Source organism: Mastacembelus armatus, chromosome 9 (genome assembly GCF_900324485.2).
Source record: "Mastacembelus armatus chromosome 9, fMasArm1.2, whole genome shotgun sequence".
Classification (NCBI taxonomy): Eukaryota; Metazoa; Chordata; class Actinopteri; order Synbranchiformes; family Mastacembelidae; genus Mastacembelus; species Mastacembelus armatus.
In genome coordinates, this window is record NC_046641.1 from 24,776,161 (window position 1) to 24,794,423 (window position 18,263).

An 18,263-nucleotide genomic window follows, 5' to 3' on the forward strand; every position below is an offset into this window, starting at 1 on the left:
CCGCCATCCAGCAGAGGGCGCTGTGGTCTCTATTGTGTTTATATTAGTTAATATAGTTTAAGATCATCTGTTTCTAGATTGTTCTTTATAATTAAAAACTTTACATCAACAGATATTTAATGAACAACATTTGAAATTAACGATAAACTCGATCAATCACTTCACAAGTTAACTGGAAACATTATGTATCGAACAATGTACGATTGAAGTATTTTAGTGGTTTTACTCCTCTGCATTGATCTGCAGGCTCAGTACCTGACCCCTGTTTATTGCAGTACAATGCAGTACTCTGTGTACTGTGTGTACTTCTTGTACTCTGTGTGACTCATCTCTGTTTGTTTGGTTTTTTTTTTCAGTCCTTCGGTGAAGAAACGAAAGTGAAATCAGCAGCTGAGTCTGAAGCCTGAAGCCTGAACACGTCAGTCTGAGTCCGAACCAGGATGGAAACGGAGTGTCCGCCGGTCACCGTGAAGGGGGACTGGGATCCGTCTCAGTCCAAAACCGTGAAGAACAAACTACAGCTGTACTTCCAGAGCAGGAAGAAGTCCGGCGGTGGGGACTGCAGGGTGGAGGTGGAGGACGGAGCTCCCAGAGCCGCTGTTTACTTCAAACGCCAGGACGGTGAGTCCGACCCGGTCAGAACCACCGGTTCACTGCGATGTTTGTGGTTCCGATGGTCCAACAGACCGAGACACAGCGAGTTTAAACACAGTGAAACCGAAACACAGCTCAAAGAGTCTCATAGTGAAAGTTACGGAAACTGGATCTGATCATGTGATTGATTGATTGACAGATCAATTTCCTTATTGCGTCTTTCCCAAATGTGGGAAATGATCTTTAATCTGCAGCTTGAACTGGACTGAGCTCTTAACTGTACTTTTTACATGAATAGCAGGTACTACCCTCAAGCATGTCAACTGATTTCCCAGCATGCATTACTGCACCCCTGGTTCTGAGGGTGGATCAGGTCCAGTCTTTGATCAGGTGGGTCAGATAAACAGGCCAGAACAGCAGTAACTGGTGTTGAGGAACAGTCACAGTTTAAATGTCACTGAACACTAAAAATATCAACCAGTCAGTGATCTGCATGACCCGGTCGGTTTATTAGGAACCCCTGTGTCGGAACCGGTCAGTTTATTAGGAACCCCTGTGTCGGACCCAGTGCTGCAGTAAATCTCCTCCTCGTTTCGGAGGCTGCAGTTTGTCCTGAAGGACAAATCATATTCAGTTTTCCAGTAAAATTAATTCTGCCTGATCAAAGTCTGTGATCCGATGCACGTGATTGGAAACACATTGATGACACGTCTGTTCCCTGTGGTTGCAGTGAGAGACAACGTCCTCGCGAAGGAGAACCATGAAATCACCCTGGGGAATCAGAGCGTCAGGTTACGGCTGAGTTCTGCCGCAGTAAGTAAAACCCCGAAAACTGAAGCAGATTTTTCTATCAGACCATACGGACGCAGTTGGTCGAGTCTATCACACCTTTATTAACCACATGACCATCCCTCTGGTTTACCTGGTGACTCTCTGGAGGACCCTGACCCCCATGTTGCGAACCACTGGACTAAACTATGAAGTATTTCAAAGCAGCTCCACCTTTAAACCACAGCTGATTATCTCTGACTCAGGATCAATAACCTGATCAGAGATAATCAGATCATTGGAACCACAGGTAGTGAGGTTAACCCTCCTGGTCCTGGACTCACTGACAGGCCTCTGAGTCAGTCCTCCTGTCAAGACCTGACACCCATCACAGCCTGATGACGAGGATCCTTTTTATTAGTTTATCGAGACAATAAAAACACACGAGTCAGTTAAACATTTAACATTCAGCTGCTGTAAAATCACATTTTACTGCTGGTACTTCATCTACTTCTGTACTGGGATTGTACACACAGTACATATGTTTTCATAAAGTCTAAGTACTTCATTAAAACTTCATCCTGTGATTAAAGTGTCATGTTTGTGTTTTCTCCTCAGAGTCCAACAAACAGCAACAGTGTCTCAGGTAAAGCTTCTTCATATTAGCACAGTAAATGATCGTGTTCTGTATGGTTCTTATGACCAAGACTCACAGCAACAAGTCCACTGGCTCCTGCTGAAGAGTCTCCAGTAAGACCAGTAAATAGTTTGACTTTGGACCAGCTCAGTCGAGTCGTAAATGTCTCAGCACTGTCAGCAGGAAAGATCCACACACGTTAAAGACAAACAGAATATCAGCAGACTGCATTTATTCATATTTACTGGTATTTAATTTATCAAACGTGCTGGAACATCAGAACAAAAACTGTTTAATTTGTTCTGTTGAGAAGGAAAATGAACCATCATCTTAAACAGTGAATGGATCTACTGTGTAGTGAAACTGATGATGTGTTTTTCCTCAGTCACACAGTCGACTATTAATAAAACGGGGAAATAGTTTCAACTGGACAAACCTGATTGTCTCCATTCTTAGATTCAACCACAAAGAGCCTGAAGTCTGAAGTGGAACCAGGAGAGGAACCTGCTGCAGCGAGCGCAGACGGTAAAAACTGTAAATATAAACAGTGAAACTACAGTGGAACACAGGAAAACTACAGTAAAACTCAGGAAAACTACAGTAGAACACAGGAAAACTACAATAGAACACAGGAAAACTACAGTAGAACACAGGAAAACTACAGTAGAACACAGGAAAACTGCAGCATAACACAGGAAAACTACAGCAGAACACAGGAAAACTACAGCATAACACAGGAAAACTACAATAGAACACAGGAAAACTGCAGCATAACACAGGAAAACTACAGGAGAACACAGGAAAAGTACAGCATAACACAGGAAAACTACAGGAGAACACAGGAAAAGTACAGTAAAACCCAGGAAAACTACAGCATAACACAGGAAAACTGCAGCATAACACAGGAAAACTACAGCAGAACACAGGAAAACTGCAGCATAACACAGGAAAACTACAGCAGAACACAGGAAAACTACAGTAGAACACAGGAAAACTACAGCAGAACACAGGAAAACTGCAGCATAACACAGGAAAACTACAGCAGAACACAGGAAAACTACAATAGAACACAGGAAAATTGCAGCATAACAGGAAAACTACAGGAGAACACAGGAAAAGTACAGTAAAACTCAGGAAAAGTACAGTAGAACACAGGATAACTACAGCATAACACAGGATAACTACAGCATAACACAGGAAAACTACAGGAGAACACAGGAAAAGTACAGTAAAACCCAGGAAAACTACAGCATAACACAGGAAAACTGCAGCATAACACAGGAAAACTACAGCAGAACACAGGAAAACTGCAGCATAACACAGGAAAACTACAGCAGAACACAGGAAAACTACAGTAGAACACAGGAAAACTACAGCAGAACACAGGAAAACTGCAGCATAACACAGGAAAACTACAGCAGAACACAGGAAAACTACAATAGAACACAGGAAAATTGCAGCATAACAGGAAAACTACAGGAGAACACAGGAAAAGTACAGTAAAACTCAGGAAAAGTACAGTAGAACACAGGATAACTACAGCATAACACAGGATAACTACAGCATAACACAGGAAAACTACAGTATAACAGGAAAACTACAGTAGAACACAGGAAAAGTACAGTAGAACACATTTTGTTTTAATTATGTTTTGGTTCATTTTGTTTGTTTGTTTGTTTCATTCTCTACAGCAGGTCAGAATAAACAAGCGAATAATGTGAAGCTAATTTATGTCAACAGAACGGTTCTCAGAGGGAATTTGAAACTTTAGATAAGAGACTTCAGAACATACAGAAATATGAAAACACTGAACCCAGTTTTTACCTGTGTCCTCTCAGGCCCGGAGTCCATTCAGAGCGCCGCGGTGGTGCTGGGAAACCTGCAGGAGAACATGTCCAGAGATCTGCTGCTGATGCTGGTGGAGAACGTCTCCGGCGTGGAGGAGAGCGACTACAGTCTGGAGATCATCTGGGAATCCAACCGAGCCGTGGTCACTTTCAACAAACCTGCAGGTGGGAAACGGGTCATTCAAACAGAATCCAGACCGGTTCAGACTAGAACCGTAAAGACAGACTCCGCTCTCTGAGCTCGGGGTTCATTACTAATAAAAGAGTTGATGAGGTTTTTGGCCCGTTTCAAATATCAAAGATGGAGCTGGACGACTGAACAGAGCATAATGCGTAGACAGAACCAGATACACATTAACAACAATCCTTTCATCTTCAAAGCCACAAACAAAATATCTCAGTTTCTACTTGATGCATTTGCACAAACATTTAGTTCAGACAGTCAATGTTTCCTGAGGATCTGACTTTTCATCTAGTGGAACCAGCAGATCAACACCTGTCCAATAGTTTAAATTTAGTTTATGACCAAATACCTGCAAAGCTCAGGTGTACGCTGTGTCTGCTCAGCAGTGGAGCTTCCCTGCAGTCACGTCGTTCTTTAGATGACTAGAGACCATAGCATCTCTCAGAACCACAGGTCAGATCTGCATGAAGTGACCATCAGTCATGTTGTGGATGTAGACACCGACCTGATGAGCCTGTTTCAGCTTGAAAGTAAGGAGTAATCTGGACTGTTTTGCAGATGCACTGAGGTTCCTCTCTCTGAGTGAGACCAGCCCCAAGTTGCAGAAATATGGACTGACGGCTCGACTGCTGGAGGCAGCGAAGAGCGTCCGAGTGGAGAACCTTCCTCCGACTGTGGTTAAAGGTACATCAACATAAAGACTGTTTCACCAGGAGAACAAAGCTGAAGCTGCTGCGTAACATATAGAAACTGTGTATAAGCCTCATCCCAGCTCCGGTATTTTATGGCAGTTTATATTTGTTTTATTTCATTCTGGATTTCAAAGTTTTCAGTCTGTGCGGTTGAGGCTGTTGTCTTTAAAACTCCTGATTTTCGGATTCCTTCTCAGATTTGCTGGAGCTGTATTTTGAAAAAAGTTGGGCTCTGCCGGACAAGATCGTCCTGATCCCGGAGGAACAAGCTGCCATTGTCACGTTCAGTGACCCTAAAGGTTTTTCACTTTAGCTTTATCCACTGTGTTATGTGTCAAAGTGTTTTCCAGTGTTAGACTAAATATCTGTCTGTGCAGACGCCATGTTGTCGTGTCGACATGAGATTTAATCAGCTGCTCTAACAGCCTCCTCTGGTTTCAGTCATTTCCTCCAGATGTTGAACCAGCTGCAGGGATTTACTCCCGTTTAGACAGAAGAGCATTAGTGAGGTCCAGCACTGATGCTGGGCGATGAGGTCTGAGGTCACAGTCAGTGTTCCAGTCCATCCTCAGGTTATTGGATGGGCTCTGTAAATCTGTTCTTCCACACCAAACCAAACTATGCCAAACCACAGAGGCAGGGATGGAAAAAAACTACTGCACTAAACTGTTGCATTAATATTTGAATTCAGACCAATTTAAGTAAAACAGACTGAGACCAAAAGAAAAATGTGAGCAGACTCATGTCCACATAGTTTTGGCCGGAGAACCTTTACAGAAAATCAGTTTTATTTATATTCCTCATAGATTCAAGTAGAAGAACCTCAAACCTGAGCTTTCCCTTTTATTTTCTGTCCTGCTGCAGTTGTGGAAAGCATTTGCAGAAAAGAAGACCATGTGTTGCGCTCCACCCATGTCACGGTGTATCCATACCTCGAGTCCCTGGGAACCACCTTGTACGGCAAAGAACGGCCAACCTGGAAGATGCCAGAGCCCTTCACCGAGCGCCTCCACCCTGCTGTCTGGAAATTCCTCCTGATGAAGAAACTGTTGCAAAGCATCAACGATCAGATGCGTCCGTACTTCTGCAGTGTGGACTTGGATAACCCGGACGTCAAGCTCAGCCCTCTCCCGAGCTTCCTGAGGCAGAAAGGTCTGACTGTAGATAAGTGGATGGGGACTGCCCAAGAGGCCTTTCGCCAGCAGATATCTCAGTACTCGGCCTTTGAATGTCCCGCCAGTGCAGCTGCATGGAAAGCTGCAGAGAGAGACCTCCAGTCCGTTGTCAAGGAATGTGCTGTCTTGGTGCTGGATGCATCCAGGGGGATGTTGAGCGTGGCCGGCCGAGCAAACGACATAAAGCAGATCAGGGCTCCTGTGGAGAATATTGTTCTAAAAGCCATGAGTCAGATCGAGCGGCAGACAAACAGTATCTCTGAGGTAACAATTTGGGCACCAGCAATGTTTTATATCCTGAAGCAGGACGGGTTGCAGAGCGCAGCATCCAGCATTTCCCCTGACATGAGTCTCTCCTACAACGAAGGCACCCAGAGCTTAACCATTACAGGACTTCCTGCAGAGGTTTACAAGATTAAAGCATGGATGTTGGAGAGGAACATGCGTATGAGTAGAAAACTGCTGAATGTCCCCCCAAGTCTTCTGGACTTCCTTAAGACAGTGGATGCCATGGACATGTCACAGGACCTGTTCACATCCCAGGGGATCAGTGCCATCTACAGCACTGACAGTAAAGGGGTTCTGCTGTTGGGGAGTTCTGACAGTGTCCTGTCTGACGCAGAGAATAAGATGAAGATGGTTTTGGCTGTGCAGACAGTGGATGTGGAAGATCAAGAAGTTCTAAAACTTGACACCTGGGCGAGCCTGAGCCGACAGCTGATGGACACCTACAACTCCTCAAAGAAGAAAACGGTGTCGGTCCAGATCCACCCAGAGCAAAGAGACAAAGTATTGGTGGCCGGTTTCATGAATCCAGTCAGAGAGATCAGCCGCAGTCTGAAGGAGTTTGTTGTGAACTACTCAAGAGTTCAAGAGACCATTCGTGTCAAGTCCTGTGCTGTTGTGCAGTTCATTGACAGGGAAAAATCCAACGCCTGGACCGGCATTGCCAAAGCTAATAGTGTCACTGTGCAGTTTGATTCAGAGAGGCCAAGAATCTTCATCCATGGGGCTCATCTTCACGTGCAGAAAGCCAAGTCCTGCTTCCAGGAGTTGATTAGTGCTCTGTGCACTGACACCCTCACCGTGGACAAACCTGGAGCTAAGAAGTATTTCATGTCTCAGGGACGTCTCCTGCTGTCTACCATAATGATGGAGTTCAGCTGTGTGGTGGTGCTTTGTCCAGAGAATCAAGAGGAAGAGGAGGAAGACAGCTATGAGGAAGAAAGTGGCCTGTGTTTCTGCAAAGTGCAGACGGCCAGTGGAGTTCTGGTTTCAGTCTCCAAGGCGGACATCTGTGGCTTCGGCGTTGATGCAGTGGTCAATGCGGCCAACGAGGATTTGCAGCACATCGGTGGCCTGGCCTTGGCGCTGCTCAAGGCCGCAGGGCCGCAGCTGCAGAAAATCAGCAACGACTACATCGCCGTCAATGGAAAGCTGCGCCCTGGTGACGCCATCGTAACAGGTGCATGTAACCTGCCTTGCAAATACGTCATACATGCAGTCGGTCCACGGTTCACTGACTCTGACAAGAAGACATCTGTGGCCCGTCTGAAGCTCGCAGTTAAAGAAAGTCTGAAACAAGCCGCGAAGACCAACTGCTCCACCATCGCCCTGCCGGCGATCAGCTCAGGAGTGTTTGGCTTTCCTGTTGACCTGTGTGCGGAGACCATAGCTGAGGCCGTGAGGGAGTACTGCGACAGTCCAGAGGGTCCAGGGTCTTTGACTGAGATTCACCTGGTGGACAACAATGATAACACTGTCAGAGTCCTGGCCACAGCCGTGAACCAGCAGTTTAGTGACCTCAGACCGACCATGGCGGTTCCACAGCCGGCGGGAGGAAGAGGCGCCGCAGCGTCAGGGTAAGTTGAGGAAACATTAGTTATTATAATAAACTTTTACTGCGGATCAGAACAGAGATGAACCTTTAAAGGAGTAGTTGAACATTCTGCTGATGTTCAGATTAAAACCACTCTGACGTTTGTAAACATGAAGCTCCAGCCAGTTAGCGTAGCTTAGCATAGAGAGGACATAGGCAACCACATCCAAAAACTGGACTGTACAAACATGGTTCAGTGCACAGTCCCCTTTAAAGCTGCAAATTCTTGTTTTATACTAGGATTTAGTACTGACTGAACAAAGGGAGTCTAACATTTTTATATATGGTGTATTTATTTACCTTTACACAGAATCTCAGCAGATTTATGCTAAGCTAAGCTAATCAGCTGCTGGCTGTAGCTTATTCAGGCCTAACACAGATGTGATTGGTTTTCTAAAGCAAATCTAAAATGTTCCTTTGAAATGTTAGATATTGACATGGAGTCGGAGAACATGGATTTCAGTGTCATCCCTTATAAACACAGAGACCAGAATAACCAGAAACATCATGCTAACCTGCTGCTTTGTTTCTGCAGCTCATTATAAGGAACAAACATGTTTGATCAGATTTATTGTTCATCCAACAGTGGAAATACTTGGAGTCGAGGTCAGAGCCCATCTCCCAGGGGCCGAGGAGGAGGAGGAGGAAGGAAAGGTGGTGGATTTCGGGGGGGTCAGCAGGTTAACAGGGGAGGTCAGAGCCCCAGAGGGCACACCGGGCCTGGAGAGGCCGGAGGGTGAGCTTCTTTTGCTGCTGTTCCTTAGCTTGATTTTTTTCTTTTCTTCTTCTTCTACTTGTTTTTGTTCTTCAGTCAAGTATTTAAAACCGTATCTCTGGAGTCTGGAATCTTTATTCATAAACTATAGATATTCAGGAACAGGTCAGGCCCAATGCTAGTCCTGTGGGAGACCAAAGAAAGCCGCACACTGGCACTAGTCAAGCAAATGAACACTAGTCTGTATTTTCAATTCAGTACAACTGAGAAGTATTTTTGATTTGTTATTAACCTTCTCACCTTCTTTCTTTCGGAGTAACAAAAGAAAAACTCTGTTTAGTTTGGAGTCACAACTTCAGCCCTGCTCTTGTTGGTTGCAGGCCAGGGTGGATGGAGCAGACGACAGCTGAGGGCCTGAAGATTGTTCTCTGCCAGGGAAACATTCAGGAGCAGAGGGTGAGTCCTGAGCAGTTCACTACAAACGGCACTATTGTATGGGTGGAGCCCAACATCCAGCTGTTAAGTATCATAGTCTAATCCTTCATTTCTATTGGTTGACATTTGTATACTGGTCACTGAACAGTCCAGATCTTCTGCATCAGTTTTGTGATGTCGAACTGAAAGATGACTGAACTTTAACTTTATTGTTCCCCTCCCTGCCGACTCTGTCTAACCTGTTTCCAGCCTGTCCCATCATGTGACGGCCCCTTTCTCCTCCTGACAGAACAGGAATAATCGTGTTTAGTCACAGACACAGACCTTTAAAGAAGCTGAGCCACTTTGGTCAACAACAAAACCAAAAACTCAAGGCAAATATTTTTGTGCCGTCGCTGTGCTCCACAGACTGACGTCATCGTCAACACCATCTCAGAGACCATGAACCTGAACCAGGGAGCGGTTTCCAAGGCGATCCTGGAGGCGGCCGGGCCGGCCCTGCAGTCAACTGTTCGGTCTGGGGCCAAAACCACCGTGCTGCAGTACGGCGACGTGGTCGTCACCAGTGGCTTCAAACTCTCATGCCGCAAAGTCTTTCATGCTGTTTGTCCTTTTTGGGACAACGGAACCGGCAAGGCAGAGGAGGTGAGAGGATTTATCGCAGAATAAAAACCACTTTGGTGCTCAGACTTCTCAGTAAATGTGAAGTCAGTCCAGAAGAGCGATACATTTAAAGGAATATTCCACTGAAAATCAGTATCATCCTGTCTTTACTGTAGCTTCCTGTTTAGTCTCTGCAGCTCAGTCTCGTCTCACGCTGCTCTGCGTCTTTGTCTCAGGAGTTAACGTCCATCATCAGATTTTGTCTGGAGGAGGCTGAGAAGCTTAAGATGGCATCTCTATCCTTTCCGCCAATCGGTACAGGAAACCTGAGCTTCCCAAAGGACTTGGTGTCCAGAGTCCTGCTGACAGAGATCCACTCCTTCAGCCGCAGGAAAGCTCCTCGCCATCTGAAGGAGGTGGCCATCGTCGTTCACCCCAGCAGCAGCCAAACTGTGGATGTAAGTGTGTGTTCTCTGCCGCTCAACAGATCGGTTCTCATTTATTGGCAAGAGTAATTGGTCAGGCATAGGTTGCATTGTGGGTAATGTAGGCACCAGGTTCTTCCAAAGAAGATGATAAACATGTGGGGAAAAAGACTCTGGTGGGGGTTTACAACAAAGTACAACAGCAGCTAATGTTGACCAACGTGCTGAACATCAAATAGAGAGAGTACAAAGACTTGATGAAACAAACGTGTCTCTAAGGGGGTTTTAAATTTGACCCAAGAAGGGAGACTGTTCCAGAGTTTAGGGGCTGTGACTATAAAAGTCCGGTCTCCTCATTGTCTGAGTCTGGATCTGGGGACTAGCACAGATTGTTAAACTACGTTGAAAAGCACAAAAACATCGTACAGAAGGTGAAGCTCAGGAAACACTACAAACACATTCACAGAGCAGCCTGGCACGCTGAGGATTCTGGCTCAGATTTTCTGTATCACCAACTGGATTCATGTGGGATCCAGTGGCAAAAAGTTCTGCAAACTGTCTGTGCCACTGTGAGCACGTGGCTCCAGCAGCCTGCACAGATAACACGTTCCTTTAGCCAGGGATCAGTAGAACCTGATGCAGGCTGGCTTCAGACTCAACAGTCCTGGCTGACCCACTGATCTCATAGTACATCCCACAGGTTCTGCTGCAGCTGTTCAGATCCAGGTTTCTGCTCAGAACATGTGCATCACTGGAAAAAAGACTTGCAATAAGATAAAATGTCAACACGTTGTCTGTCAGTGTTTCATCAGAGAGTTCAGAGGTCAGACCGCCCAGAGAAACGTCCAACCAGAGCCACAGGATTTTAAAGAGCCTCCAGTTTGGCAAACATCCAGCCAGTCACAGCAGCCCTCAGGTAAGACGCCTCCAGCACCTTTCATGTGTTCCCCCCCTGCACTCATGAACAACCACGGTGCCGAGAACAGACAGACCTGATCTGTGAAGAAGAGGCATGAGGTTTGAACGCAGCTGCTCAAAGACCAGACCGGACTGTTTCAGAGCCACTCTGACCTTCGCTGGTTGGTTCTTCCTGACGTCTTTTCATTCACCTAAACGTTACGTTAAGTCTGACACTGACACTTCAGGCTAAACAGCCACATCACCAGTGTAGTTTGATACAGAACAGCCTTAAATCTACAGACCAGTTAGTTCCGTCAGTAATTATTGTTTCATTGGAGACACAATGTGACTTAAATACAGTTTAGTCCATAATTTTAGGGCCTCGGTCGGTGATAGTGGAGAGATGAAAGTCTTCAGGTTGTCAGTCCAAACAGCAGCAGAAGTAACTGGTTCCTGTTGGTGACCAGTAAACTAACCAGTGGATTCAGCTGCTGATTGGTTGAAACCTGCAGAAACTCCGCCCACTGCAGTGTGACGTTTGTAGTGAGAGCTGCAGATTGAAAATGAGTGTGTGTGTGTGTGTGTGTGTGTGTGTGTCTGTGTGTGTGTCTCTCTCTCTCTCTCTCTCTCTCTCTCTCTCTCAGCCTCAGCCTCAGCCTCTATCGGCCCAGTCCTGTCCCCCTCCCTCGGCATACACCAGATGCAGATGGGTGCGCTCACCCTCGAGGTGTCATCAGGTGACATCACCAAGGAGTCCAGTGATGTCATTGTCAACTCCTCCAATCCGGACTTCACCCTTAAGTCAGGTGACTGCTAAGTTTTCTTCCTGAGCCGAGTCCCTGAACCCAGAAACCAGTTTCTCAGCTGCCAACCAGAGTCCCTGTGTATTTAGTGGAGCTGTTGGTTGATTCCTATTGTCTTCTAAATATTTAGGTTTTTATTTACTGCCCTCTGCTGGTTGAAAAGCAGCTACTGCAACTGCATTTTGCAGCTGTCACACCTGAAACACAGTTTGAGTTTTAATCCAGGATCAGTTCTTGACTCAAACCGACTCAAATCACTGATTTTCCCTCAGAACTGAACTGAAGAAGGTTCATTTCTCTAAAAACTGATCAGTGAGAACAAGAAATGCAAAGACGTGCAAACAGTTTGGTGTTTTGCTTCGAAGCATCGGTAGCACCTTTTCCTGAACCTGCTGCTCTGTCGTTCCTCAGGAGTGTCCAAGGCGATCTTAGACGGGGCTGGATCAGCAGTGGAGGAGGAGTGCTCACAGATCGGTACGTAACCTTCATCTATCCACGTTTGTTTATTCAGGATCCCCCTGGTTCACACAGGTCCTATGTTAAGAGTTCTGCTGTTCTGACGCTTCAGTCCCACGTGTGTTTGGTTTCTCTCTGTAGTGAACTCACCAGGTTACCAGTCCAGTCCGATGATCATGACGTCGGCGGGGAAGCTGCCGAGTAAAAACATCCTGCACGTCGTCGGCCAGAACGATCCTGCAAAGATCAACGAGATGGTTCTCAGGGTGCTGAACGTCTGCGAGGACAACAAGTTCAGCTCCGTGTCCTTACCTGCCCTGGGAACAGGTCTGTGCCAGAACCTCACTGTTGTTCGGTCTAGTTTCAGCCTCTTTCGTCTTGTTTTCTTCCTGTGTTCATCTCGTCATGTCACTGTTGGCTGGGTTTACAGTTTAAAGTGTCACAAACCTGCAGAGATCAGTTTGTTTCACTTAAAGCATCACACCAGAGCTGAAACAGACTTTCACTAACATTCTGTCGTATTCCTGTAAGTATGAAGCTCCACAGAACCAAGAACCAAACAACCTCGTGCCTCCACTGTTCTGTTCCTGCAGACGAGCATCAGACTGAGGAGAATGTGGGGAATAGTTCCTCTTGGTTCTGGGGGCTGTGACTCTAAAGTGACTCTCACTGATGCAGACTTGCTTTAACGTTTACTGACCACTGTCACATTCCACACGGATCCTCACGTGCTTCCTCTGATCATCGTCATCATCACCGGTCCTCGTCTGCCCCCTCAGGTCAGGGAGGGGCCAGCCCGTCGGCGGTGGCGGACGCCATGGTCGGAGCGGTGGTGGAGTTTGTGAGGAAGAAGCAGCCGAGGTTTGTTCGCAGCGTGAAGATCCTGATCTTCCAGACCGCCATGACGACGGAGTTCCACAGGAGCATGAGGAGCCGGCAGGGCCAGGAGGTGGAGGAGAAGAGCGTCTTCACCAAGTTCAAAGGTAAATCCATCTTCTGGGTTCAACCCTGGTCAGAACAGGGAGGTTGTGGTTTCTTTCTTACACGATAAGAACATTGGAGCTGTCCAGCCTGGTTTTAATCGATGCGCAGACTCAGTTGTGGTTTCTGTGCTTCAGTCTGTGTCTCTGAGCTCAGTCGTTGCTGCTGAAGCCAAAAATCTAAATAGTTTCATTTAAAAAAACAATTATTTCCTAAGATTCCTGTAGTTTCATTAGCTGGGGACTATTTTCAGTGGTGGATGAATCCGGATCTGGTCTTTGTGGTGGTCTATGTGGCGTGTGGGACAGTCAGAACAAACTACAGTGTGTGTTCATGCTGAAGCAGGAACATGTGATCACTGATTCTTGTTTCATGTTGTTTCAGAATCCGTCACTTCGTTTTTTACGGGACCCGGGGAGGAGCGGCCCAACAGTGGCACCTCTGGTCTGGAGGAGGAGTTTGAGTCCATAGTGTTCCAGCTGTGCGCCGACAACAACAAGGTTTGAGTTTAGGTTTGAGCTCTTTGCTTTGAAAGGAACATGTGGACACAGTAAACACATCAGCTCCATCAGAACTTTATTGTAGACTGACAGGAGAAAATACTTCATTTAGGGAAGTTCACTCGTATTTTACAGCTGCATCATGTTTCCTTCCTGTTCTCACACGTTCACAGGACTGAGGATCAGGGCAGCACATGATCAACAGGGGTGGACAACTTTAATTTGAATCTGCTCCTGATGATAAATAAATTTTTAATCCTCCACATAAAGTACAAGAGCAAATATGTGAGTTTATTCCAATATTTAGCGTAGCTTAGCGTCAAGGTGGCCTGGCTCTGTGTGCAGAGATGGAGGTTTGAGCAGTGTGCTCAGGAACAGGACTGATAAACATGTGGTGTGTCCAGCTGCTGATGTGTTGCAGACAGTGGATCTTTCCACAGCAGCCGGGGGCCATTACTGAATAATTTCAGAAATACAGTAAAATGGTTTATTAAATCTGACTGGAAACACTAAAGTTTCATGTAAAGATACAACAATGTGTCTGGTATCCCCCCCACAGGCTGTGAGTCAGGCTAAGAGAAAGATCCTGGACCTGATTGTGGCCGAGCAGGCGAAGAGAACCATCAGAGACCAGTATATTAGTGAGCTGTCGCCGGACGACGTGGATCAGCTGCAGGCCCTGCAGAGGGAACTGACCATCAGCCTCCGTTTAGACAAAGGGCTGGGGGGCCAGGAGCCCAGTATCCAGCTGGAAGGCCTGACCAGGGACGTCTTCACCGCGGAGGCTGCAGTCAGGTCAGCAAACAGGGGCAGACTATTTACAAACACAGCAGGGAGCCACACCGCTGACCTGGCTCACATGGTTCTTCCTCACCAACAATGGGAGGTGTTGAAAGTCAATCCCCAGACTTTCCCCGAGTCCGTTAATTGAGAGATAATGAGAGACGGAGTGGAAATTAAGTTTTCCAGCTGGTTTATTAGCATACAGAGATATCTCCGGAGATCAGCTCACACACAAGCGGTAGAGAGATCTGAAGCAATAAGGAAGTTACACACAATATAAAGCTGTTGGCCACCGCCCAAAGTTGCTGGTACTTTTCCACTAATAGTTGCTACTTCTATACCATAAAAGGAGTTGTTATTGCCATGTACACATTCTTCCGTTATAGATTGTGGCCCTCTATTAAGCTATGGCATGTTGCAGCTGTTGATCTAACATAATACTCCCCAGGGTGTGACTGCATTCCACAGAGGCCCGTCTGTTTCCAAAAACCAGCTCCAGACGCTGAGAACGGCCGTCACTGTTTACAGGCTCTGCTTCCACTGCAGCTTCTCTCTGGAGCTGGTTTTTGGAAAAAGACAGAGTTCATGTGGAAAATAAGAAACATGTATAAATTCACTGGCCGCCCCCTTTAAGATTCAGAGTTAAAATACTAGTTTGACTAGTCTGTCACTCACCATCAGGGACATCCTGCGGCGGGTGGAGAGGCTGGAGAACCTGAGGAGCAAGGCCTTGCTGCTGGTTGGACGGGTCGAGTGGCAGTTTTGTCATAGCAGTGGGGTCATGTTTCCCTTCGACATGTACGCCAACCTCCAGCTGGAAGAGGCTCTGGAGAAAAAACAAAGCGTGAGGATCAAGATCAACGATGAGATGTACAGGGCCGACGTGATGCTGAGAAGAGCTGTTTCAGAAAACAGACGTAACGAGGTGGAGCTGCTTAGAAAAGACCTGAAGGGTGAGGATCTCACATTTAACAGGGTCAGTACAATCACAGTCCCAGTCCAGAACAGGTGAGGAGCCACTATCGCCCAGTTTTCTAAACATCAGGAACATTTCTATTCACTGAACATCTGTTTCAGGCATATTGGTGCTGGCAGGCTGACGATCTGATTGGCTGTGACTCCAGACTGCTGAGAACATTTGCAGAAGTAGAACTTCCTAGAAAGTAGCTTCCTAGAAACACTCGTTGTCTTGTCAAACTGAAAGTGAGTTCAGCAGGTCAGGGCCAGGTCAGGTGCCTCTGTGTCTGGCAGCAGTTACTCAGTAGATCTGAGCATGAACTGCTGTGTCCAAAACATTGATTCTTCTCAGGGTTAGAACAGAGTCTTCAGAGTGTTTGGGCCTTCACCTGGTCCCTCTTCTGTCTTCAGACCTTCAGGTCGACTCTCTGTCTGTTTGACCTGAAGAAACAGCTGGACGGTCTTGGCTCTTGCTAACAAAAATTCTTTGCTGCCTAAAAAAACATTATTTACAGTTAAACAACAAAAAATCTGATTGAACAAATGAACAAATCACAACACACAGGCCTCATTTCCAGCTGTTTCCATGTGCTGTATTTATTCAGGTCCTGGTTCAGATGGTTCCCTGTTAGCTGACTGGCTTACATTCTTTATGAAGTCCTGTGAGTGGCTGAGTCTTGAGCTCCTGCCCAGGTCTCTAACCAGCTGTTCTTCAGGTCAGACGGGTCGGACGTGACCTGAACAGCTGCAGTTTGTGGACCCGTGTTTTCTGATACTGACGGTTCGGCCTCAGCACTTTGGCAGTGACATGCAGGTTGTGTGAAACTGGACCTAACCTTCAGTCTGACGCTGTTTGCAGATGACGCTGCTCTGCCGCCGCACTGGGAGGACATGAAGGGGGCGCTGCTGAAACTCTTTCCTGTGGCTGCAGGATCTAAAGAATACGACGAAGTGAAGACAGAACTTACAAAGACCAGCCTCACTCCAAACATCATCAGTGTATGTTCACTGCCTGCTCAGCTAATATCAAACTTTCAGCATTTCCTGCACTGATCAGAATCATAGAAATTGTTTTGATGAAGGTTCAATGTCCTGGGACAGTTTCTACGTCACTGTGGCTTCACCACCACAAAGTAACAGCAGCAGAGTGAAAATGAGCAACAAGTAACGTGTTGATGTCTCTGTTGGCAGATTGAACGAGTCCAGAACGCGACGCTGTGGCAGAACTACCAGCTCATGAAGAAACAGATGGAGGTGAAGAACAAACACACGAACAACGAAAAGCTGCTGTTTCACGGCACCGGGGCCGGTTCCATCGACCTCATCAACACCAAGGGCTTCAACCGCGGCTACGCAGGAACAAACGGTGAGTTTCCTGCTCAGACCTCGACTGTTCTCAGCTCCCAGGACTGTCGAGACTCGCACAGCACCTGGCAGCCATGTTACCTCAACCTGAAATAACCTTTTTGTGCACGTTACAATAGATTTCACATGATGCAGCCTGAAGCACAGAACCAGGATTTAAGGATCGAGACTGGATCATCTGAAAACCAATTGAAAACCAACAAGACTTGTCTGAGTCTGTTTTCTGTTTCTGCAGGTGCGATGTTTGGTAATGGCTCTTACTTTGCTGTGGACCCTGCCTACTCGGTGGGCTACGCCAATCCCGACGCCAAGGGGCACAAACGCATGTACCTGACCAGAGTCCTGGCTGGAGACTTTACCCAGGGCAAAGCTGGAATGATCACTCCGCCCAGCAGAGGCTCGGGGAACGCTGCAGACCTGTACGACAGCGTCACCGATAAAACCGCCAACCCAACCATGTTCGTGGTCTTCAACGACATCCAGGCCTACCCAGAATACCTGATCACGTTTACATGAACCGCTGAGAAAGATGCTCCTCAAAAACACCTTCAACCATTCTGATAAAGAAAAGCAAAAGTCCCACTGGCTCCAGTGTCAGGCTGAACATGACAGAACTGAAGAACATGAATGTTTGACAAAAGTCATTTTTCACACCTTGTTTTGTTTTGGAATAAACTAATGAGTGAAACACAACAACTGATTTAGGGTCAGATTCAATATCAGACCAAGGGTCTTCCTGGGACTTAATGGGACCTAAATGTAGTTTTAATAGTGAATCCCTGCAGGCTGCAGCATTAGCCGTTAGCATGGTTCTGTTCAGGCTTAATTATCTGAATAAAACATGTGCTTCACACTTTGATGGTTTTCTCAGGGTGAACTAAGGCACTTTCAGACCAGAGGGACTTCTCCATAATTCTTAGAATTTTTGGAGGAAGTTCTGCTTTTTGTGTAGGAACCGCAGGAACTGAGAACTACAGCAGTCCTTAAAACGCTGTTTTCGAGGACTTTTTTAGCTCCTAGATCAGATTAGGTACATTTCAGTACAACAGGAACCACGTACATTCATGCTGATTCATCAAACACTAACTTGCAGCACTAACATCCACATTTCACCAAGTTCACTTCAGTAGTAACAGTTTTTATCAGGGAAGAAAACTGACAGAGACCAATGCCAAAAGTCCAGGCTGCCTAAACACCTCAGAAAAGTCAGAGATCTTGATGGATCAAACCAAAACATGAAAAGTTTCACTAGTGTTGCTGTCGAAATAATGTTGCTATAGCAACCACCAGCTTATGTTATGGATACGAACAGAAAAAGACCCTTAAGGTCTGTAGCTCTTGGGTCCGTTTCGCATTGGAGTAGTTCTTAGAACTGGTTCCCTCACACCGTTTGGTCCGAATGCGCCTAATGTTTAGACCTTTTAGATCCTGCACCATCATCAGGACGTGGTTCAGGATAGAAGCTGTTTAAGCTGTTCAGATTGTGTTCAGTGATATTGGACTAGATCAATAAAAGTGACCTAACTTGAAATGTTAATGATGCTGATCTAAACACGTCAGCACT

General features: G+C 46.3%; 1 protein-coding gene across 3 annotated transcripts; it reads left to right on the forward strand.

Annotated features, from left to right (window-relative positions):
- The first annotated feature begins 354 nt into the window (after positions 1-354).
- On the forward strand, positions 355-17,552 carry LOC113139217 (protein mono-ADP-ribosyltransferase PARP14-like). Of its 3 annotated transcripts, none has more exons than XM_026322269.2 (23): positions 358-621; positions 1,325-1,407; positions 1,981-2,008; positions 2,456-2,524; positions 3,838-4,011; positions 4,589-4,714; positions 4,920-5,021; positions 5,587-7,759; positions 8,363-8,512; positions 8,872-8,947; positions 9,335-9,571; positions 9,766-9,987; positions 10,756-10,870; positions 11,499-11,660; positions 12,069-12,131; positions 12,255-12,440; positions 12,893-13,096; positions 13,479-13,594; positions 14,154-14,389; positions 15,059-15,330; positions 16,194-16,333; positions 16,526-16,700; positions 16,935-17,552. In XM_026322269.2, the coding sequence occupies exons 1-23, from the start codon at positions 441-443 to the stop codon at positions 17,213-17,215; spliced, it is 5,571 nt and encodes a 1,856-aa protein (XP_026178054.1). In that variant the 5' UTR covers positions 358-440; the 3' UTR covers positions 17,216-17,552. The 3 variants fall into 3 exon arrangements, 2 of the variants coding, with proteins under 2 accessions (XP_026178054.1, XP_026178055.1); XM_026322270.2 differs by having other exon boundaries at positions 359-621; positions 11,505-11,660; XR_003296533.2 differs by lacking the exon at positions 16,935-17,552 and having other exon boundaries at positions 355-621; positions 15,059-15,353; positions 16,526-16,665.
- Positions 17,553-18,263: the final 711 nt, after the last annotated feature.

What these genes read in the sequence shown, in the direction of transcription:
- LOC113139217 (XM_026322269.2), top strand. Translation starts at nt 441, where the DNA reads ATGGAAACGGAGTGTCCGCCGGTCACCGTGAAGGGGGACTGGGATCCG. An exon ending in GAAACATTCAGGAGCAGAGG is followed by an intron (nt 8,948 to 9,334) that starts GTGAGTCCTGAG and finishes TGTGCTCCACAG; the next exon opens with ACTGACGTCATCGTCAACAC. An exon ending in GCTTAGAAAAGACCTGAAGG is followed by an intron (nt 15,331 to 16,193) that starts GTGAGGATCTCA and finishes CGCTGTTTGCAG; the next exon opens with ATGACGCTGCTCTGCCGCCG.